The following is a 16618-nucleotide window of genomic DNA, read 5'->3' on the forward strand; positions in this document are numbered from 1 at the left end:
TCCCACTATAAGGCAGCTTGGGAGAGAGAAATGCCAGAATGAAGATGGTGAGGGGTCTGGAGACCAAGTCCTATAAAGAAAGGTTGAAGGACCTGGGCATGTTAAGCCTGGAGAGGAGGAGGCCAAGAGGTGACATGATCAGTGTTCCCTGTAAACTGAGTTAGTGTGAGCTAACTCACAATTTTTTAGCCTCCAGCTCACACATTTTTGTCTCAGCTCAGGAAAAATGGCCCCAGAGCAAACTAATTTATGCAGCAGCTCACAACTTTAATGCTAGTAGCACACAAAGTAGAATTTTTGCTCACAAGACTCCACAGCTTAGAGGAAACACTGGACATGATCACCATCTTCAAGTACTTGAAGTACTGTCATATAGAGGATGGCGTGGAATTGTTTTCTGTGGCCCCAGAAGGTAGGACCAGAACCAATGTGTTGAAATTAAATCAAGAGTCTCTCGCTCAACATTAGGGAGAACTTCCTGACTGTTAGTGGTTCCTCAGTGGAACAGGCTTCCTGGGGAGGTGGTGGGCTCTCCTTCCTTGGAGGTTTTTAAACAGAGGCTAGATGGCGACCTGACAGCAATGAAGATCCTGTGAATTTAGGGGGAGGAATTTGTGAGTTTCCTGCATTGTGCAGGGGTTAGACTAGATGACCCTGGAGGTCTCTTCCAACTCCAAGATTCTATGAAGGAAAGAAAACCCCTTATCCCTTGAGCTATGAAGGATCAGGTTAAAAGATTTCACAGGTCTACATGCCCACACATACCTATGAGTTATTTTTGGCAAACTGAAAGCCAGGAGCAGAAAAATAAATAAAAACAACTTTTCCCAACAAAATTCACTTGCCTAGTCACCTGGAACTTATTCTTTAGTCACCACAGATGTCATGATAACTACAAACCTCATTTGCACAGTCCAAGGCCGTGATTACACACGCTAAATAACGCACTTTCAATCCACCTTCCTACTGGATTTTGTTTGAACTGGCAAAATTCTATTGGAAAATTCACTGGATGTGGATTGAAAGTGCATTATTTAGTGTGTGTGTGTGATCACAGTCCCATTGTAAGCACCCACATTGAGACCTGTGCCATATCTCCTCTTTTTTCATGTCAAAACCTCCGTTTTGTTTTTGCTGTATTTATTATCATTCTCACTGGCTTTTACAATTAACATTTTTCCCCCAGTGGAAAAGCCTCTTTCTTTGTTCCTGTCTCTTGCCTACCCCTAACTCTCTTGCCTTCCCCTCTACCCTCCTCTATAACCTCTTCTCTTGTGAGACCTGTTTGGCTGTGCTGATTGGAAAACTTCTATGTCAGTTTCTTATCTCCTGCTTTCTCTCTGTTTCATCTTTGAATTCTCGAACGAGACTGCCACGCACCAGAAAAAATGAACTGAACTAATGAATTATGCTTTTCCAGTTTGTTTGCTAGGAAATGAATGCACAAATGTAGTTACACTTCACCAGGGTGGAATTCTAGCAGGAGCTCCTTTGCATTTTAGGCCACAGCCCCCTGATGTAGCCAATCCCCCTGGAGCTTACAGTTGGCCCTATAAGAAGAGCCCTGTAAGCTCTTGGAGGATTGGCTACATCAGGGGTGTGTGGCTTAATATGCAAAGGAGTACCTGCTAGAATTCCACCCCTGCACTTCACCATTGCAAACAAGTGAGAGGATGCACTGCTAACTAAAACTGTCCAGCTATTCCAAATGTCAGAATAAATACTGTTTCTGTCCTCTGTGTGTCCTCTCATGCTTCACAAGGTGCGCAGTCTGACGGAAGCTCTTCCCACAGGCTGAACAGGTATAAGGTTTCTCTCCCGTGTGGATTCTTTGATGTCTGAGAAGGTGTGACCGGCAGCTGAAGCTATAATTGCAGTCTAAGCATTTGTGTGGTTTCTTCCCTGTACTGCTTTTCTTGTGAGTATGAAGTTTGACCGAATGTCTCTTTTCACACTTAAAGCATTTATATACTTTCTCGCCTGCAGGCGTGGCTTCAAGTCTTCTATAATCTGCCCCCTGGCCCAGATTCCGCCCACAATCTGAACAAGAAAGCAACTTCACTTCCGGGTGGTGGATTCTCTGATGTCTTGTAAGGCTTGACAGGTGAATAAATGCTTTTCGGCAAATGGGGCATTTATTCTTTTGCGTCCCTTCATGTACCACTTGTGGGACAGAAATTTCAAAGAAGTCGCCATTCGGGCCAGTGACGGACTTTTGTTTCTCATTCTCTGTTTGGCGTCTTCTGTCCCCTTTTTGCCTTTGATTTCCAGGGGTCTCTTCTGCCTTTGGGGGAGTCCAAAGTTGATCCCCCTCATTCTCAATCACCCATCCATCACCTGCAGTAACCGACAGATACATGTAGTGAGAGAGCAAAGGTGAACAAAGAGAAGTGTTTCAAAGGTGACCTTGGACCAGTTACACTTTCCCTGTCTGTCTAGCCTACCTAACAGGGTTGTTAGGAAGAGAAAATGGGGGAGGAGAGATCCCTGTGCTCATTAGAGGAAAGGAGGGACAAAAACAATAGTAACTTTTGGAGGATGCCTCAAAATCGATTATTATAAATGGTGGCGTATAAATACTTTAAACCAGGGGTGCCAAACATGTGGTACAGGGGCCGAATCAGGACCCAGAGGGTTCCAATTAGCCCCCTGAGCAACAGGCTGTCATCTGCTTCCTTTTCCCTCTCGTTTCCTTCTGCATAACAGCTTGCTTTGCCAGGCTTGCTCTATTGCACAGGAGCTACAGAGCAAAGCTTTTGTTTTCTCCATTGGCTGAGGCTCCTCCCTTGGGGAGGAAGGCGGGGGGGAGGGAGAGCTTGCTTTGCCAGGCTTTCTCAATCGGACAGCAGAGCTTCTGAGCCAAACCTCTCTTCCTTCTATTTGTTGAGGCTCCCCGCCCCCAGTCCCCTGTGGAAGGAAGGAAAGAGCCAGAGCTTCCTTTGCCCAGTTCCCTGGATCCCATGGGAAAAATAGAAAGAAAGCATCTTTTAAGACCAACGAATGCTAACATTTTAAGCATGTTTTAAGTTTAAAAAAATAGTTGTGTTTGTGTTTTTTATAACATTTGTATCTCTGCTATCTAATCTTATCTAGGTATTATACACCGATTAAGATGTATTATATTTCTAAATCAGGGAGTAAAAATTGTTGGAGGAAATGTGGAGAAATTGGAACTTTCAGTCACATGTGGTGGGATTGTCCCTTAGTGAAAAAATTCTGGATTCAGGTTGGCATAGAGATGACAAAGATTATGGGAAGAAAAATAAGTATATCTAAAGCAATGGCAATTATTAATTTGGATGGTGTGGGATTAAGATCAAAAAAGGATAGTAAATGGATTAATTTGATGTTAGTAGCAGCAAGACAAGTGATAGCAAGGAATTGGAAAGAAGCTGAGGAACTGACAATTAATCATTGGAGGGATAAAATGAATAATATAATAATATTGGAGTATTTAACGATGAAGATACGAAGAATGAACGGATTAAAGGTTAGGGAACAGGAGGAGGGCTGGTTTAGAAAGATGGTGAGGTATTTGGAAAAGTTTAAACAATTTAAGACGATTGGTTGGTTAATAAGAAAATGAATGGATAAGAAGTTTAAATAGAGTGATGGAGTTGTATTTGGATGAAATGTTAATAGTTATAAATATATGGAATATTATAATGTATCTATGGCCTGGGACTCTCACAGAGGTGGAGTGGTGTTGGAATATATAACAATAAAAATTATTTAAAAAAAAATCTAGGTATACATGTGGCCCTGCCCAACATGGCCCAGCCCAACCCGACATGACCCGGCCTGACAAGGTCTCATTTATGTCAGATCCGGCCCTCGTAACAAATGAGTTTGACACCTTTGCTTTAAACAATAGGATGAATTGTTCTGGCTTTCAGTGAAGCTGGTGGGCAGTAGATTCAGGACTCCTCAATGAGTGATTAATGCGTGGAATTCGTTGCCAGTAGATTTGGCAATGGCCATGAGCATAGATGGCTTAAAAAGGGGATCAGACAGATTCATGGAGGAGTCTATCAAGGGCTGTTAGCCATGGTGAGCTGAGGGGAACCTCCATGTTCAGAGGTAGAATCATAGAGTTGGAAGGGACCTTTACAGTCATCTAGTCCAACCCCCTGCACAATGCAGGAAACTCACAAACACCTCCCCCTAAATTCACAGGATCTTCACTGCTGTCAGATGGCCATCTAGCCTCTGTTTAAAAACCTCCAACGAAGGAGAGCCCACCACCTCTGAATCCCATAGCCAGGAGGCATCATCAGGGGAAGGCCTTGGCCTCTCTGCCCTGTTGTTGGCTATCCAGAGGAACTGGTTGGCCACTGTGTGAGACGGGATGCTGGGCTAGATGGGACTTTTAGTCCGATCTAGCAGGGCTCTTCTTGTGTTCTTGTTCATTCAATAATTTTGGCAAAATGTAAGGGGACAATCCAGATGTTTGATGTCTCTTTGCCACTCTGCACGTAAGAGTATCCTCAGGGCTTCTTCTTTTTTTAGCAGGAACTTCTTTGCATATTAGGCCACACCCCCATGATGTAGCCAGTCCTGCAAGAGCTTACTGGGCTCTTCGTACAGGGCCTACTCCAGGAGGTTTGGCTAGATCAGGGGGGTGCAGCCTAATAGGCAAAGGAGTTCCTGCTACAAAAAAAGCCCTTAGGATCCTGCTTCTTATCCCGCTGCCCCTGCCTCCCACGCTGAAACCAAACCAAAGCATGGCTCGGGAAGAGGCAACGTGATGCAGTAGTCAGAGAGCAAGACTAGGCTGGGAGAAACCCAGCTTCCGATCCAATTCAACCACAAATCTTGTCCAAGTCATGTTGGACCGTTCACTCTTTCATGGCCAAACCTACCTCCCAGGTTACCTTTGGTGTCTAGTAAGCAACTCCTCCAACGCACATAGGTTGCCAACTCAGGGGTGGGAAATTCCTGAAGATTTGGGGTGGAGCCTGAGAAGGGTGGGGTTGAACAAGAGAAGGGAGCACAGCAGGCTATCATTACATAAGAGCAGCCATGCGGGATCAGGCCAATGGCCCATCCAGTCCAACACCCTGTGCCACACAGTGGCCAAAAAAACCCCCAGGTGCCATCAAAATTTTCAAAATTATGGATGGGATAGAGGTGCTCAAGAAATAAGTACTTTTCTCCCTTTCTCACAGTACAAGAACTCATGGGCAGTCAATAAAATTAACAAGCAATAGGCTTAGAACAAATAAAAGAAAGTCATTCTTCACCTAACACATAGCATGCACTGCTACAGGAAGTGGTGGGGACTACAAACATAGACAGCCTCTTTCACCTGCCCGAGACCCAGTTCCATCTCCTGGCATCTCAACATCAAGGATTTCAGGTGCCAAGAAAGAAAGTCTTTTCTCTCTTGAGGAGCTGCCAGTGAGAAGTGAGCAATGCAGAGCTAGAGAAACCGAGTGTCTATTTTAGTTATCCGTTTTCCCTCCATCTTTTTCCCTCAGCACTTCCAGGTCATCCTGATGCTTCCCCCTTCTTTCTCTCACCTGTGTGGATCTTCAGGTGCCGGACTAAGTTTTCTCGCCGCGTGAACCTTCGGCCACAATCCGTGCAAAGATGCGCCCTTAGCCCTGTGTGGAGCGTCTGATGACGGAAAAGGTTTGCTCTCCGGGTGAAGGACCGCCCACACTCGGTGCATTTGTGGGGCTTTGGCCCCATGTGGATCCTTTGACGCCTACTGTGGTTGAGTTTAGGGGCAAAGCGTTTTCTAAAGACAGTGTTCTCTCTTGTCTGTGGGGGTGAAACAGCAGTCTCAGAATGGTCATCCCGGCTACCAGCACTCAATGAATTCCTCCACATCTCCACTGGGCTTTGTTCCCAATTCTCTGGTTCACCTGGATCTCCAAAATCCACATCCAGCTCTTCCCACTCAGGTCTTTCAACGCCATCTACATTCAACAGTGCCTCACCTCCTGGGATGGAGAAGGAAAGAGAAAGACAAACCCTCAGATGCCTCTCACTAAATGTTGCCATGGTGTAGCAGTTCAGGGGGGTCAAACTCATTTGTTATGAGGGCCGGATTGGACATAAATGAGACCTTGTCGGCCCGGTCCATGTGTGTCACAAAATGTAATGCCTGGTAGCAGAGATATAAACTTTATAAAGCACACAAACACAATTAAAGATTTTTTAAAAACTTAAAACATGCTTAAAATATTAGCACTCACTGGTCTTAAAGGTGCTTTTAAAGGTGCTTTCTTTGTATCTCTCCTGTGCAATCCAGAGAACTGGGCAAAGGAAGCTCTGGCTCTTTCCTTCCTTCCCCAAAGGGACCAGGAGGGGGAGGAGTCTCAGCCAATAGAAGGAAAAGAGGTTTGGCTCAGTAGCTCTGCTGTGTGATTGAGAGAGCCTGGCAAATTAAGCTATCCTTCTTCTCCCCTCCTCCCCAAGAGAGGAGCCTCAGCCAATGGAGAAAATAGAGGCTTTGCTCTGTAGCTCTGCAAGCCTTGCAAAGCAAGCTGTGATGCGGAAGGAAGAGAGAGGGAGAAGGAAGCAGACGACAGCCAGTTGCTCAGGGGCCTGATAGCAGCACTGCGGGGGCCTCATTCAGCCCCTGCATGTTTGACACCCCTGGGTTAGACTGTCAGACTAGGGAAGTTTGGATCTGGGAGGTCTGAATCCCTGCTCTGGCAGAGAAGCTTCCTCAATGGCCTTGGGCCGGTTTCTCTGGTTTTGTCTGGTGTTCCCTCAAGGATCTCTCCTTCTAGCCTTAAGTTTTAACTGCTTTCTGTGTGTTTTACAGATCTATTTCAACTTTGGTCTTTAAAGTGTTTTATGATGTATTTTTACTAAATTGTTAGGAGTTCTTGATGGGGCCAAAAGGAGGGATAGTTTGTAAATAATTACATAAGTAATAAAGACACTATACACCCAAGAAAGCAGAACTGTATTGGGTTATGTTAATTGCAGGGGTGGAAAACTCTGTCAAGTTGCAGCTGCTTCATGGTGACACCTCAAGAGGTTTTCAAAGAAAGGAAAGAGCAGAGGTGGTTTTGTCATTGCCTGCCTCTGCATAGCAACCCTGCACTTCCTTGACGACCTCCCATTCAAGGACTAATCGGAACTGACCCTGCTTAGCTTCTGAGAAATGCCACGACGTGGCTAACCTGGGCCATTTCGGTTGTTAATTGTAAAAAGTCTGAATTAACATAAAGTCTATCTGCATTTTACACTTCCAGAGTCTGATACTGCTTTCTTTAAAAGGAAAAGACAAGTGAACTGCTGCTTAAAGATGATCTATTCTGGCCAATTCTTAAAATCTGTGGCTTTTCTCTGGGCAGGGAGGCAGAGACACACCATCCCAAATGAAGAAATATATTGCTACCAAAGCTCCCTCTAAGCTGTGGAATCTTGTGAGCAAAAATTCTACTTTGTGAGCTACTGGCATTAACGTTGTGAGCTACTGCATAAATTAGTTTGCTCTGGGGCCATTTTTCCTGAGCTAAGACAAAAAATGTGTGAGATGGAGGCTAAAATTTTTTGAGCTAGCTCACACTAACTCAGCTGAGAGGAAACACTGCTAGAGATATTTCTTGCTGTTTTTTGGACACAGAAGGGTGTAACTCTACTTACAATTGCGCTGCATTACTTTTATTTCTGTTGAGTTTTTAAAATATCTATACTGGCTTGGAGAGCCAGTTTGGTGTAGTGGTGAAGTGTGTGGACTCTTATCTGGGAGAACCGGGTTTGATTCCCCACTTGCACCTGCTAGCATGGCCTCGGGTCAGCTATAGCTCTGGCAGAGGTTGTCCTTGAAAGGGCAGCTGCTGTGAGAGCCCTCTCCAGCCCCACCCACCTCACAGGGTGTCTGTTGTGGGGGAGGAAGGTAAAGGAGATTGTGAGCCGCTCTGAGACTCTGAGATTTGGAGTGGAGGGCGGGATATAAATCCAATATCTTCAATATCTTCATCTTCTTTTGTTGCTGTGATGGTACACACCGGCAATGCTCCCTCTAAACTGTGGAGTCTTATGAGCAAAAATTCTGCCTTGTGAGCTACTGGCATTAAAGTTGTGAGTAATTTGGCTACTGCATAAATTAATCTGCTCTGGAGCCATTATTCCCGAGCTAAGACAAAAATGTGTGAGCCAGAGGGTAAAGAACTGTGAGCTAGTTCACACCGTCTCAGCTTAGAGGGAACACTGCTCACTGGTTCTGAGTACTGGCACTTTTTGGGGGGGGGGCTCTACCAAGTCCTGATATCCATGAGTCAGCACACTGCACTTACTCAGAGAAAAAGAGAGTGGACAGATTCTGAGACCTGGTGGAACTGGGGAAAGTGGCACTTTTCTTATACACACACAAACACACACTTCCTGCATTGTGTAGGGGGTTGGCCTGGAAGGCCCCGGAGGATCCTTCCCACTCTATAATTCTATGAACACAAACACACACAGACACACCAGAACTTTCTGAGCTATCTGTCAGATTCCACGATACACACACACCAGAACTCTCTGAACTATCTGCCAGACTCCAGAATATATATCAGGAGTGGCCAGACTTGCTTAACATAAGAGTCACGTAGAATAAACATCAGATGTTTGAGAGCAGGCAGGCAGGCAACAGATGGAGAATGGAGGGAGAAGTGGAAAGAAAGCAACTTTAATGCATTCTCCAAGCCACCAGCCAACGGGGCAGTGGGGGCTTTGAGACCTATGCAATATTTGTGAAAGGGTCACATGTAGCTCCTGAGCCAGTTTGTCCACCCGTGATCTATATATTTCAAAATCTGGCAGATTGCTCAGAGATTTCAGGTATAGAAAAAGCAGGACATGAAATATTCACACATGAAGCTGCCTTATACTGAATCAGACCCTTGGTCCGTCAAGGTCAAAACTCAAAGATTTCAGGTTTTCACGGCTGGTAACATCATTAGGGTTTGTAGAATCTTTCGGGCTCAAATGCCGTGTTCTAGTGGAGAAAGTTTTCCTTCCAGACGTTTCGTTCTCAGCTGTGGAGAACATCCTCAGTGGTGTTGCAGCCGGAGCAGGCGCTCTGACCTTCTTGGCTGCTGTGCATTGAGTGGGGCCAGGGCTGCTGGAGAGCTGCTATTTCTAGGCTGGAGAGGGTGTGATGAAAGGGCAATTGGTTTGTGGATGTGCCCATTGTTTGGTGGGCACATCCACAAACCAATTGCCCTTTCATCACACCCTCTCCAGCCTAGAAATAGCAGCTCTCCAGCAGCCCTGGCCCCACTCAATGCACAGCAGCCAACAAGGTCAGAGCGCCTGCTCCGGCTGCAACGCCACTGAGGATGTTCTCCGCAGCTGAGAACGAAACGTCTGGAAGGAAAACTTTCTCCAGTAGAACACGGCACTTGAGCCCGAAAGATTCTACAAACCCTAAGGTCAAAACTGTCTACTAAGACACAAAGTGGTTCTCCAGCGTCTCAGACAAAGGTCTTTCACATGGCCCACTGCCTGGTCCTTTCAACTGGAGATGACGGGGATTGAACCTGGGCCCTTCTGCATGACAAGCAGAGGCTCTACCACTGAGTCACCACCCCAACACAAAGAAATGAATTCTGGCTATCACAGAGGTCAGCTGTCTGGCAGAGAAAAAGGGATTCTGTACCCAGCCAGCCAGCATCCTGGTCACCCTCTTGCTTCACCTCCTTGTACAGGTCCAGGAGAGCTTGGTCCACACTGGAGAAACCCACAGCCACCTCCGTGGATGGATCCAGCACCTGGAACAGCAGAAGAGGGCATCATTCAGGGCAAAGGAAAAAGCCTCGAACTTGGAAGGACTGCATGCATTCTACCTGTGCTGCGTCAGCTACACTGGCTTCCCAGTACCGAGTTAGATTCAAGGTTTTGGTTATGACCTTAAAGGCCTTGAGCAGTCTGGGACTGACGTATCTACAGGACTGCCTCCTTTACTATGTCCCCGGAAGAGCACTGTGCTCTGCTGGTTGAAATCTACTGGTGATCTCTGTCCCCAAAGAGGTCCAGCTGTCCTCAACAAAGGCCAGGACTTTTTCAGTCCTGGCCCCGACCTGGTGGAACTCTCTGCCGGAAGACACCAGGGCCCTGCGGGATCTTTTACAATTCTGTAGGGCCTGCAAAGCAGAGATGTTCCGCCAGGCCTTTGTTTGAGGACAGCGATGACAGCTGGCACCCCCCTCCCCTCCTCTACTTAAGGGGGGAACTGCTCCCAATGCCCGGAAAGCAGAATTACAGCACACTATAAAGTAGGTTCATTGGGTTGCAACTGTTTTAAATGACTGGTTTTATTGATTTTATGTGTACCTTTTTTCGTACATTGCCTAGAGCCCAGCATTGTCTGGGATGAGGCAATTCATTAATAATAATAATAAGAAGAAGAAGACTGCAGATTTATACCCCGCCCTTCTCTCTGAATCAGAGTGGCTTACAATCTTCTTTATCTTCCTCCTCCCCCACAACAGACACCCTGTGAGGTGGGTGGGGCTGCGAGGGCTCTTACAGCAGCTGCCCTTTCGAGGACAACTCCTGAGATAGCTAAGGCTGACCCAAGGCCATTCCAGCAGCAGCAGAAGAAGAAATCTCTGCTCACCTGCGGCTCCCATTCCTCGGTCTCCCGCTGCCCCATCAAGAAATCCTCCGCACGGGCCACCGCCTGGAAGCAACTCTCTGGGTGGCTTTCCTGGACCCAGCTCTGGATCTCCGGGGGCAGGATGGCCAGGAACTGCTCCAACACCACCAGCTCCAGGATCTGCTCCTTGGTGCGTCTCTCCGGCTGCAGCCACTGACAGCAAAGTTCCCAGAGGCGGATGTAAACCTCTTGGGGTCCCTCAGCCTCTTGGTAGCAGAACTGCCTGAAATGTTGGCGTTGCATTTCTCCATCAGCAACACCCTTGCTTGGGGTCTCCCCCTCTGCTTCTGTGCCATCTCTTCTTTCCCCAGAGTCGACGCTGCTTGAGATATTTGGGGGTCCCTCGCCAGGAGAAAGGCCGAGGGCCCCCTCTTCTCCTGGCCAGCTGCCAGAAGCAGCCCCTGATTCCGAAGGAACCAGAGAGGACCTGGTAACTTCCCACCGCATGGTCTTCGGTGACTCTGGGTTCCTGCAATAAGGGTTGTGAACTGATTTCAGGAACTCCTGCCATTGGACTTCCCAGGTCTGGGCCAATCCCTCCTCTGCCTCTTGGCTTCCCTGCTCTGAAGGGACCCAACTCACAAACTCGCCGGTAGTCCCATCCTGGGCCACATGCAGGGTCTTTCCAGCTATTGTGATCCCCTCGTCTTCCACAGGCTCAAAGAGGAGGCCCACAGTTGTCACAGCCTCCTGCTCTGAGGACATTTCCTCCTGTCACAGTCAATCTCAGTCCAGTTCTGGCCACATGTTAAGAAAGCCTCAGTTCCTTTCTGCATCCAAGCAGTGAGTGGCAGGACGCTTCCCTCTCTGAGCCAGAATTAGTCCATTTATTTCACCTGACTGGGCTCAAAGGAAGCAGGTTTGGAAGGTCTCAAGAAACCAGGGGCTACACAGGTGCTCACAGCCCCCACACCTCACTTCAGCAAGAGAAAAACTTCACCCTGGGAAAGAGAAAGAGGAACCAACTGAAACGCACTATCTTTTGCCTGCTTGGAAACCACAGTTGGTCCAAACCGGTCACAACATGGTAAGACACCTCAAACATTTCATCACTTCTCTTTTTGTGAGGTCTCTCATGGCTTCCAGAAGGGAGCTACACTAATAGGTTGTAGCTCACACACACCTCACAAGCCCCAAGGAATCTTGGGGAGGCTGTTCTGTAATCACGACAGCCCCAGGATTATACAACAGTCTCCCCAAAGAGATGTGCCTGGCCACCTCCCTTTCAGTCTTTAGAACAAGATGGGTAGGTGTTTAAGTCTGCCTGTAGCAACAGAAAAGAGCGAGAGTCCAGGAGCACCTTAAATACTAACAAAATTTGTGGCAGGGGAGGAGCTGTCGTGAGTCACGGCTCATTTCTTCAGTAATTTGCTCTCTCCTTCAGATATCTGAAGAAGTGAGCAGTGACTCACGAAAGCTTGTCCCGTGCCATAAATGTTATCAGTCTTTAAGGTGCTCCTGGACTCTTGCTCCTTTCAGTATTTAGGACGCAGCTGGTGTTATTTAAGAACCTTTTTGACACGTTTAGGAGAAACAGGAAACACTACCGTACAGAGAGAGTGACTAAAATGTGGAATTTGCTGACAGAGTATGTAGCGATAGTCACAAGAATTAGACAGCTTTGGAAGGGGATTAGGTAGATTCATGGAGGATAAGTCTGTCAGTGGCTACTAGTCATGGTTACTGAGGGGAACCTCCACATTCAGAGACACTAATCCTCTGAATCCAGAGCCAGGAGGCAACATCAGGGGAAGGCCTCGGACTCTGTACCCTGCTATTGGCTCTCCCAAGGAACTGGTTGGCCACTGTGTGAGGCAGGATGCTGGACTAGGTGGACCAATGGTCTGATCCAGCAGGGCTCTTATGTTCTTATGATTTACTAAATGGTGATTTTATATTTGGGGTTTTTTTAATGGATTTTATGAACTTGATCCATATTGTAAGCTGCTGAATAAAAAAAGCAGCTAATAGAAGAAGAATTGCAGATTTATACCCCGCCCTTCTCTCTGAATCAGAGACTCAGAGCGGCTTATAATCTCCTATATCTTCTCCCCCCACAACAGACACCCTGTGAGGTGGGTGGGGCTGAGAGGGCTCTCACAGCAGCTTCCCTTTCAAGGACAACCTCTGCCAGAGCTATGGCTGACCCAAGGCCATTCCAGCAGGTGCAGGTGGAGGAGTGGGGAATCAAACCCAGTTCTCCCAGATAAGAGTCCACACACTTAACCGCTACACCAAATTGGTTTAAATAAACAAATAAAGGCACCAAAATGATTAGTCTTTATTTTAGCATCACTTTCACATTCTGGGACCAGTATGATTATTTATTAAAATATTTAAATCCCACTTTTCCTGGGGTTTCAGGGTAGCTTACAACAATAGCTAAAATAAAAAACCCACTGAAACCAGGATAAAACAATAAACCCTAAATCTCTCCCTTCCTCCCCCTTAAAAGATGCCTGCCTTTCAGACTCCCTCAAAAGCCCTAGCAAACAGGCAGGTCTTGCAGCACCTCCTAAAGATCTCCAAGGAGTGGCCCCGCCTTCACCTCTTCAGGAAGCCCATCCCACAGAGGCTCTGCTCAGCAGAAAAGAGCCAGAGAGCAGGAGCACCTTAAAGACTAACCAAATTACGTAGTGGCGGGGGATGAGCTTTTGTGAGTCACTGCTCACTTCCTCAAATACATCTGAAGAACACAGATGTATTCAGACGCATTCTTCAGATATATTTGAAGAAGTGGGCAGTGACTCACAAAAGCTCATCCCCTGCCACCAATTTGGTTAGTCTTTAAGGTGCTCCTGGTATCAGCATCTGTACCTGTATCTGGCTAAGGTGGTGCTACTGGACTCCAGCCTTGCTCTTCTGCGCAGACCAATGGGGCTGAAATCTGTTTTAAAAGATGCTGTGGTCGTGGATCTATCTACCTTGACACATTGTGAGACCTAGTGTGGGGGAGAAACACTTAGAGCAGGGGTGTTGAACTCATTCGTTATGAGGGCTAGATCTAACATAAATGAGACCTTGTTGGGCCGGGCCATGTCAGGTTGGGTCGAGCCATGTGTGTACCTATTTAAGATTAGATAACTTTATAAAGGACACAGGAAAAAAAAACCAATTAAATGTATTTTTTAAAAAACTTAGAAACATGCTTAAAACATTAGCACTCATTGGTCTTAAAGGTGCTTTTTTGTATTTCTCCCATAGAATCCAGGGAACTGGGCAAAGGAAGCTGTGGCTCTTCCTTTCCTTCCCTAGGGGACTGGGGGAGGAGCCTCAGCCAATAGAAGGAAGACAGGCTTGGTTCAGTAACTCTGCTGTGTGATTGAGAGAGCCTGGAAAAACTAGCTCTGACTTCCCCCTCCCTTCCTCCCCAAGGGAGGAACCTCAGCCAATGGAGAAAATAGAGGTTTTGCAATTGCAAACTGATCAAGCCTTGCAAAGCAAGCTGAGATGCAGAAAGAAGCAATATACAGAGAGAAGGAAGCAGAAGAGAGCCAGTCGCTTGGGGGCCTGACAGGAGCCCTCCAGGGCCTTATTCGGCCCTCAGACTGCATGTTTGACACCCCTGACTTAGAGGGTCTAGGGCAGAGGTGGCCAAACTCGCTTAAGGTAAGAGCCACATAGAATAAATGTCAGATGTTTGAGAGAAGGAAGGAAGGTTGGGGGAGAGAGAGGTGGAAAGAAAGCAATTTTAAATGCATTTTCCATGCCGCCAGTTGGCTTGGTTTGGAGAAGTGATTTAAAGAGAGAAATGCCCTCTCCAAGCTGGCCAGTGGGGTGGTGGGGGCTTCAAGAGCCACAAAATATGTGTGAAAGAGCCACATGTGGCTCCCGAGTCACAGTCTGGCCACCCTTGGTCGGGGGGAGGGGGGACGACTTTACTCCTCTCCTCTTATAAAGCTTCAGGAAGGCCCCTGTTCCCATGGCCGAGGAAGCAAGCTCCAGTCCACAAAACCTTTTGTTCGGACAAAAACGGCTTGATCATAAGTAATCACACAAGACTCCTGCATAGAAACACACCCCTTTACTAGCTGCGGGTCGAAAAGAGCCCAGAATGAAACCGGGCAGGGATCGGGAAGCCAAGGGGAAGGAGGCTCCGTTTGCAACAATGAATTAAGGAATCCAGATCGGATCTGAGCCTGGGAGCGAAGCATCATTTGGGGGACTCCCTCCCACTCCCTCATCACCCTGACTGCTTTTTTGTTTTCGTCGCTGTTTCCTTGCACAGAATCGCATTCCCCTCCCGCCATCCCATCACCCCTTCCCCCTTTATTTTCAAAACTCACCGCTCCCACGTGGACGCCAGCCAAAAATCCCGGTTGCAGCAGCAAAATTCAAAATGCAGCGTCTAGGGAAGAGGAGGAGCGAGTCTATGGTTTCGAAGGCAAGAAAGGACCGGCCTGCTGAAATGCATGCAGGCGCCTTCCATGTTTCCCACGCCGCTCTGGGAATCCGGACTCTCCAGTTTTAACCCTTGGGGGTCCGGCTCAGCTGAAACAGAAGACGACTGCAGATTTATACCCCACCCTTCTCCCTGAATCAGACACTCAGAGCGGCTTACAATCGCCTATATCTTCTCCCCCCACAACAGACACCCTGTGAGGTGGGTGGGGCTGAGAGCGCTCTCTCAGCAGCTGCCTTTTAAAGGACAACTCATGCCATAGCCATGGCTAACCCGAGGCTGTAAGTGGAGGAGTGGGGAATCAAACCCGGTTCTCCCAGATAAGAATCTGTACCCTTAACCACTACACCAAACTGGCTTGAGTGGCCTTCCCAAAGAGAAAGCCCTCAGCGAGAGAAGCACCACCCTCACTTGTGAATGTTTTGTTTTGTCTTCCTTAACCCTCTTCCTTTAACAACAGAAACGGCAAAATTCAGCAGATTTGTATTTTATTTCCTCTCTAGGTTTGCTGTTGCCACTTTATTTCAGAACAGGCCAGTTTTTATATCATGGTTCCAATATCTATGAGGCTGCCTTGAATTGAATTGGACAGGATAGGAATGCATTTAAGAACTGAAGACAAGCCATGTTGTATCAGGCCAATGGCCCATCCACTCCAACAGTGGCCAAAGCCAGGTGCCATCAGGATGTCCACCAGTGGGGCCAGAAGTCCAGAAGCCCTCCCACTGTTGCCCCTCAAGCACCAAGAATAGAGAATCACTGCCCCAGACAGAGTGTTTCATATTCTATACTTTGTGGCTAATAACCTCTGCTCCATCTATTTATCCAGTCCCCTCATCTGCAAATTTAATAAGCATTCCTTCTGTTAGGGTTTGTAAAATCTTTCGAGCTCAAGTGCCGTGTTCTACTGGAGAAAGTTTTTCTTCCAGACGTTTCGTTCTCAGCTGCGGAGAACATCCTCAGTGGCGTTGCAGCCGGAGCAGGCGCTCTGACCTTCTTGGCTGCTGTGTGCAACGCCACTGAGGATGTTCTCCGTAGCTGAGAACGAAACGTCTGGAAGAAAAACTTTCTCCAGTAGAACACGGCACTTGAGCCCGAAAGATTCAACAAACCCTAATGATGTTACCAGCCGTGAAAACCTGAAATCTTTGATTCCTTCTGTTCCTTCATCCAAATCATTTATAAAGATGTTGAACAAAACAGGTCCCAGAACAGATCCTTGAGGAATTCCACTTGTCACTCCTCTCCAAGAGGATGAGGAACCATTCACAAGCATTCTTCAGATGCGATTTGTCAGCCAGTTACAGATCCACATAACAGTAATAGGATCCAAACACATTTTACCAACTTGTCAACAAGAATATTATGCAGAACCTTATCAAATGCCTTATTGTAATCAAGATAAACTATGTCTACTAATCCAGCAAAGTAGTAACTTTCTAAAGATAAGGTTAGTCTGACATGACTTGTTCTTGAGAAAACCATGCTGGCACGTAGTAATCACAACCATTCTTTCTAAATGCTGAATGAGTGACTGTTTGATGATTCGTTCTAAAACTTTTCCAGATATAGACATCAAGCTGATGGGTCGGTAGTTACCCAGATAC

At 47.0% G+C, this 16618-nt stretch overlaps 2 protein-coding genes across 5 annotated transcripts in view; one reads left to right on the forward strand and one right to left on the reverse strand.

Annotated features, from left to right (window-relative positions):
* The window catches only part of LOC132571165 (zinc finger protein ZFP2-like), a 475317-nt gene that overhangs the window by 230768 nt on the left and 227931 nt on the right, over positions 1-16618 (forward strand). The window lies entirely within an intron of this gene.
* LOC132571175 (zinc finger protein 397-like) lies at positions 1124-15030 on the reverse strand. 2 transcript variants are annotated; one of them, XM_060237868.1, is made up of 5 exons: positions 14896-15030; positions 10571-11550; positions 9611-9722; positions 5523-5948; positions 1124-2337 (listed from the first exon to the last, which is right to left on the reverse strand). In XM_060237868.1, exons 2-5 carry the CDS (start codon positions 11312-11314, stop codon positions 1712-1714), a joined length of 1908 nt encoding a protein of 635 aa, XP_060093851.1. In that variant the 5' UTR covers positions 11315-11550; positions 14896-15030; the 3' UTR covers positions 1124-1711. The 2 variants fall into 2 exon arrangements, with proteins under 2 accessions (XP_060093851.1, XP_060093852.1); XM_060237869.1 differs by having other exon boundaries at positions 10571-11543; positions 14892-15030.

Source organism: Heteronotia binoei, chromosome 5 (assembly GCF_032191835.1).
Source record: "Heteronotia binoei isolate CCM8104 ecotype False Entrance Well chromosome 5, APGP_CSIRO_Hbin_v1, whole genome shotgun sequence".
Taxonomy (NCBI): domain Eukaryota; kingdom Metazoa; phylum Chordata; class Lepidosauria; order Squamata; family Gekkonidae; genus Heteronotia; species Heteronotia binoei.

Excerpts from the sequence above, each read along its gene's own strand:
- LOC132571175 (XM_060237868.1), bottom strand. The coding sequence starts at position 11,314 with ATGTCCTCAGAGCAGGAGGCTGTGACAACTGTGGGCCTCCTCTTTGAG. Across the intron at positions 9,723-10,570 it reads CCGAGGAATGGGAGCCGCAG|GTGCTGGATCCATCCACGGA; the intron begins GTGAGCAGAGAT and ends CTGCTGTTCCAG. Across the intron at positions 2,338-5,522 it reads GCACCTGAAGATCCACACAG|GTGATGGATGGGTGATTGAG; the intron begins GTGAGAGAAAGA and ends CGGTTACTGCAG.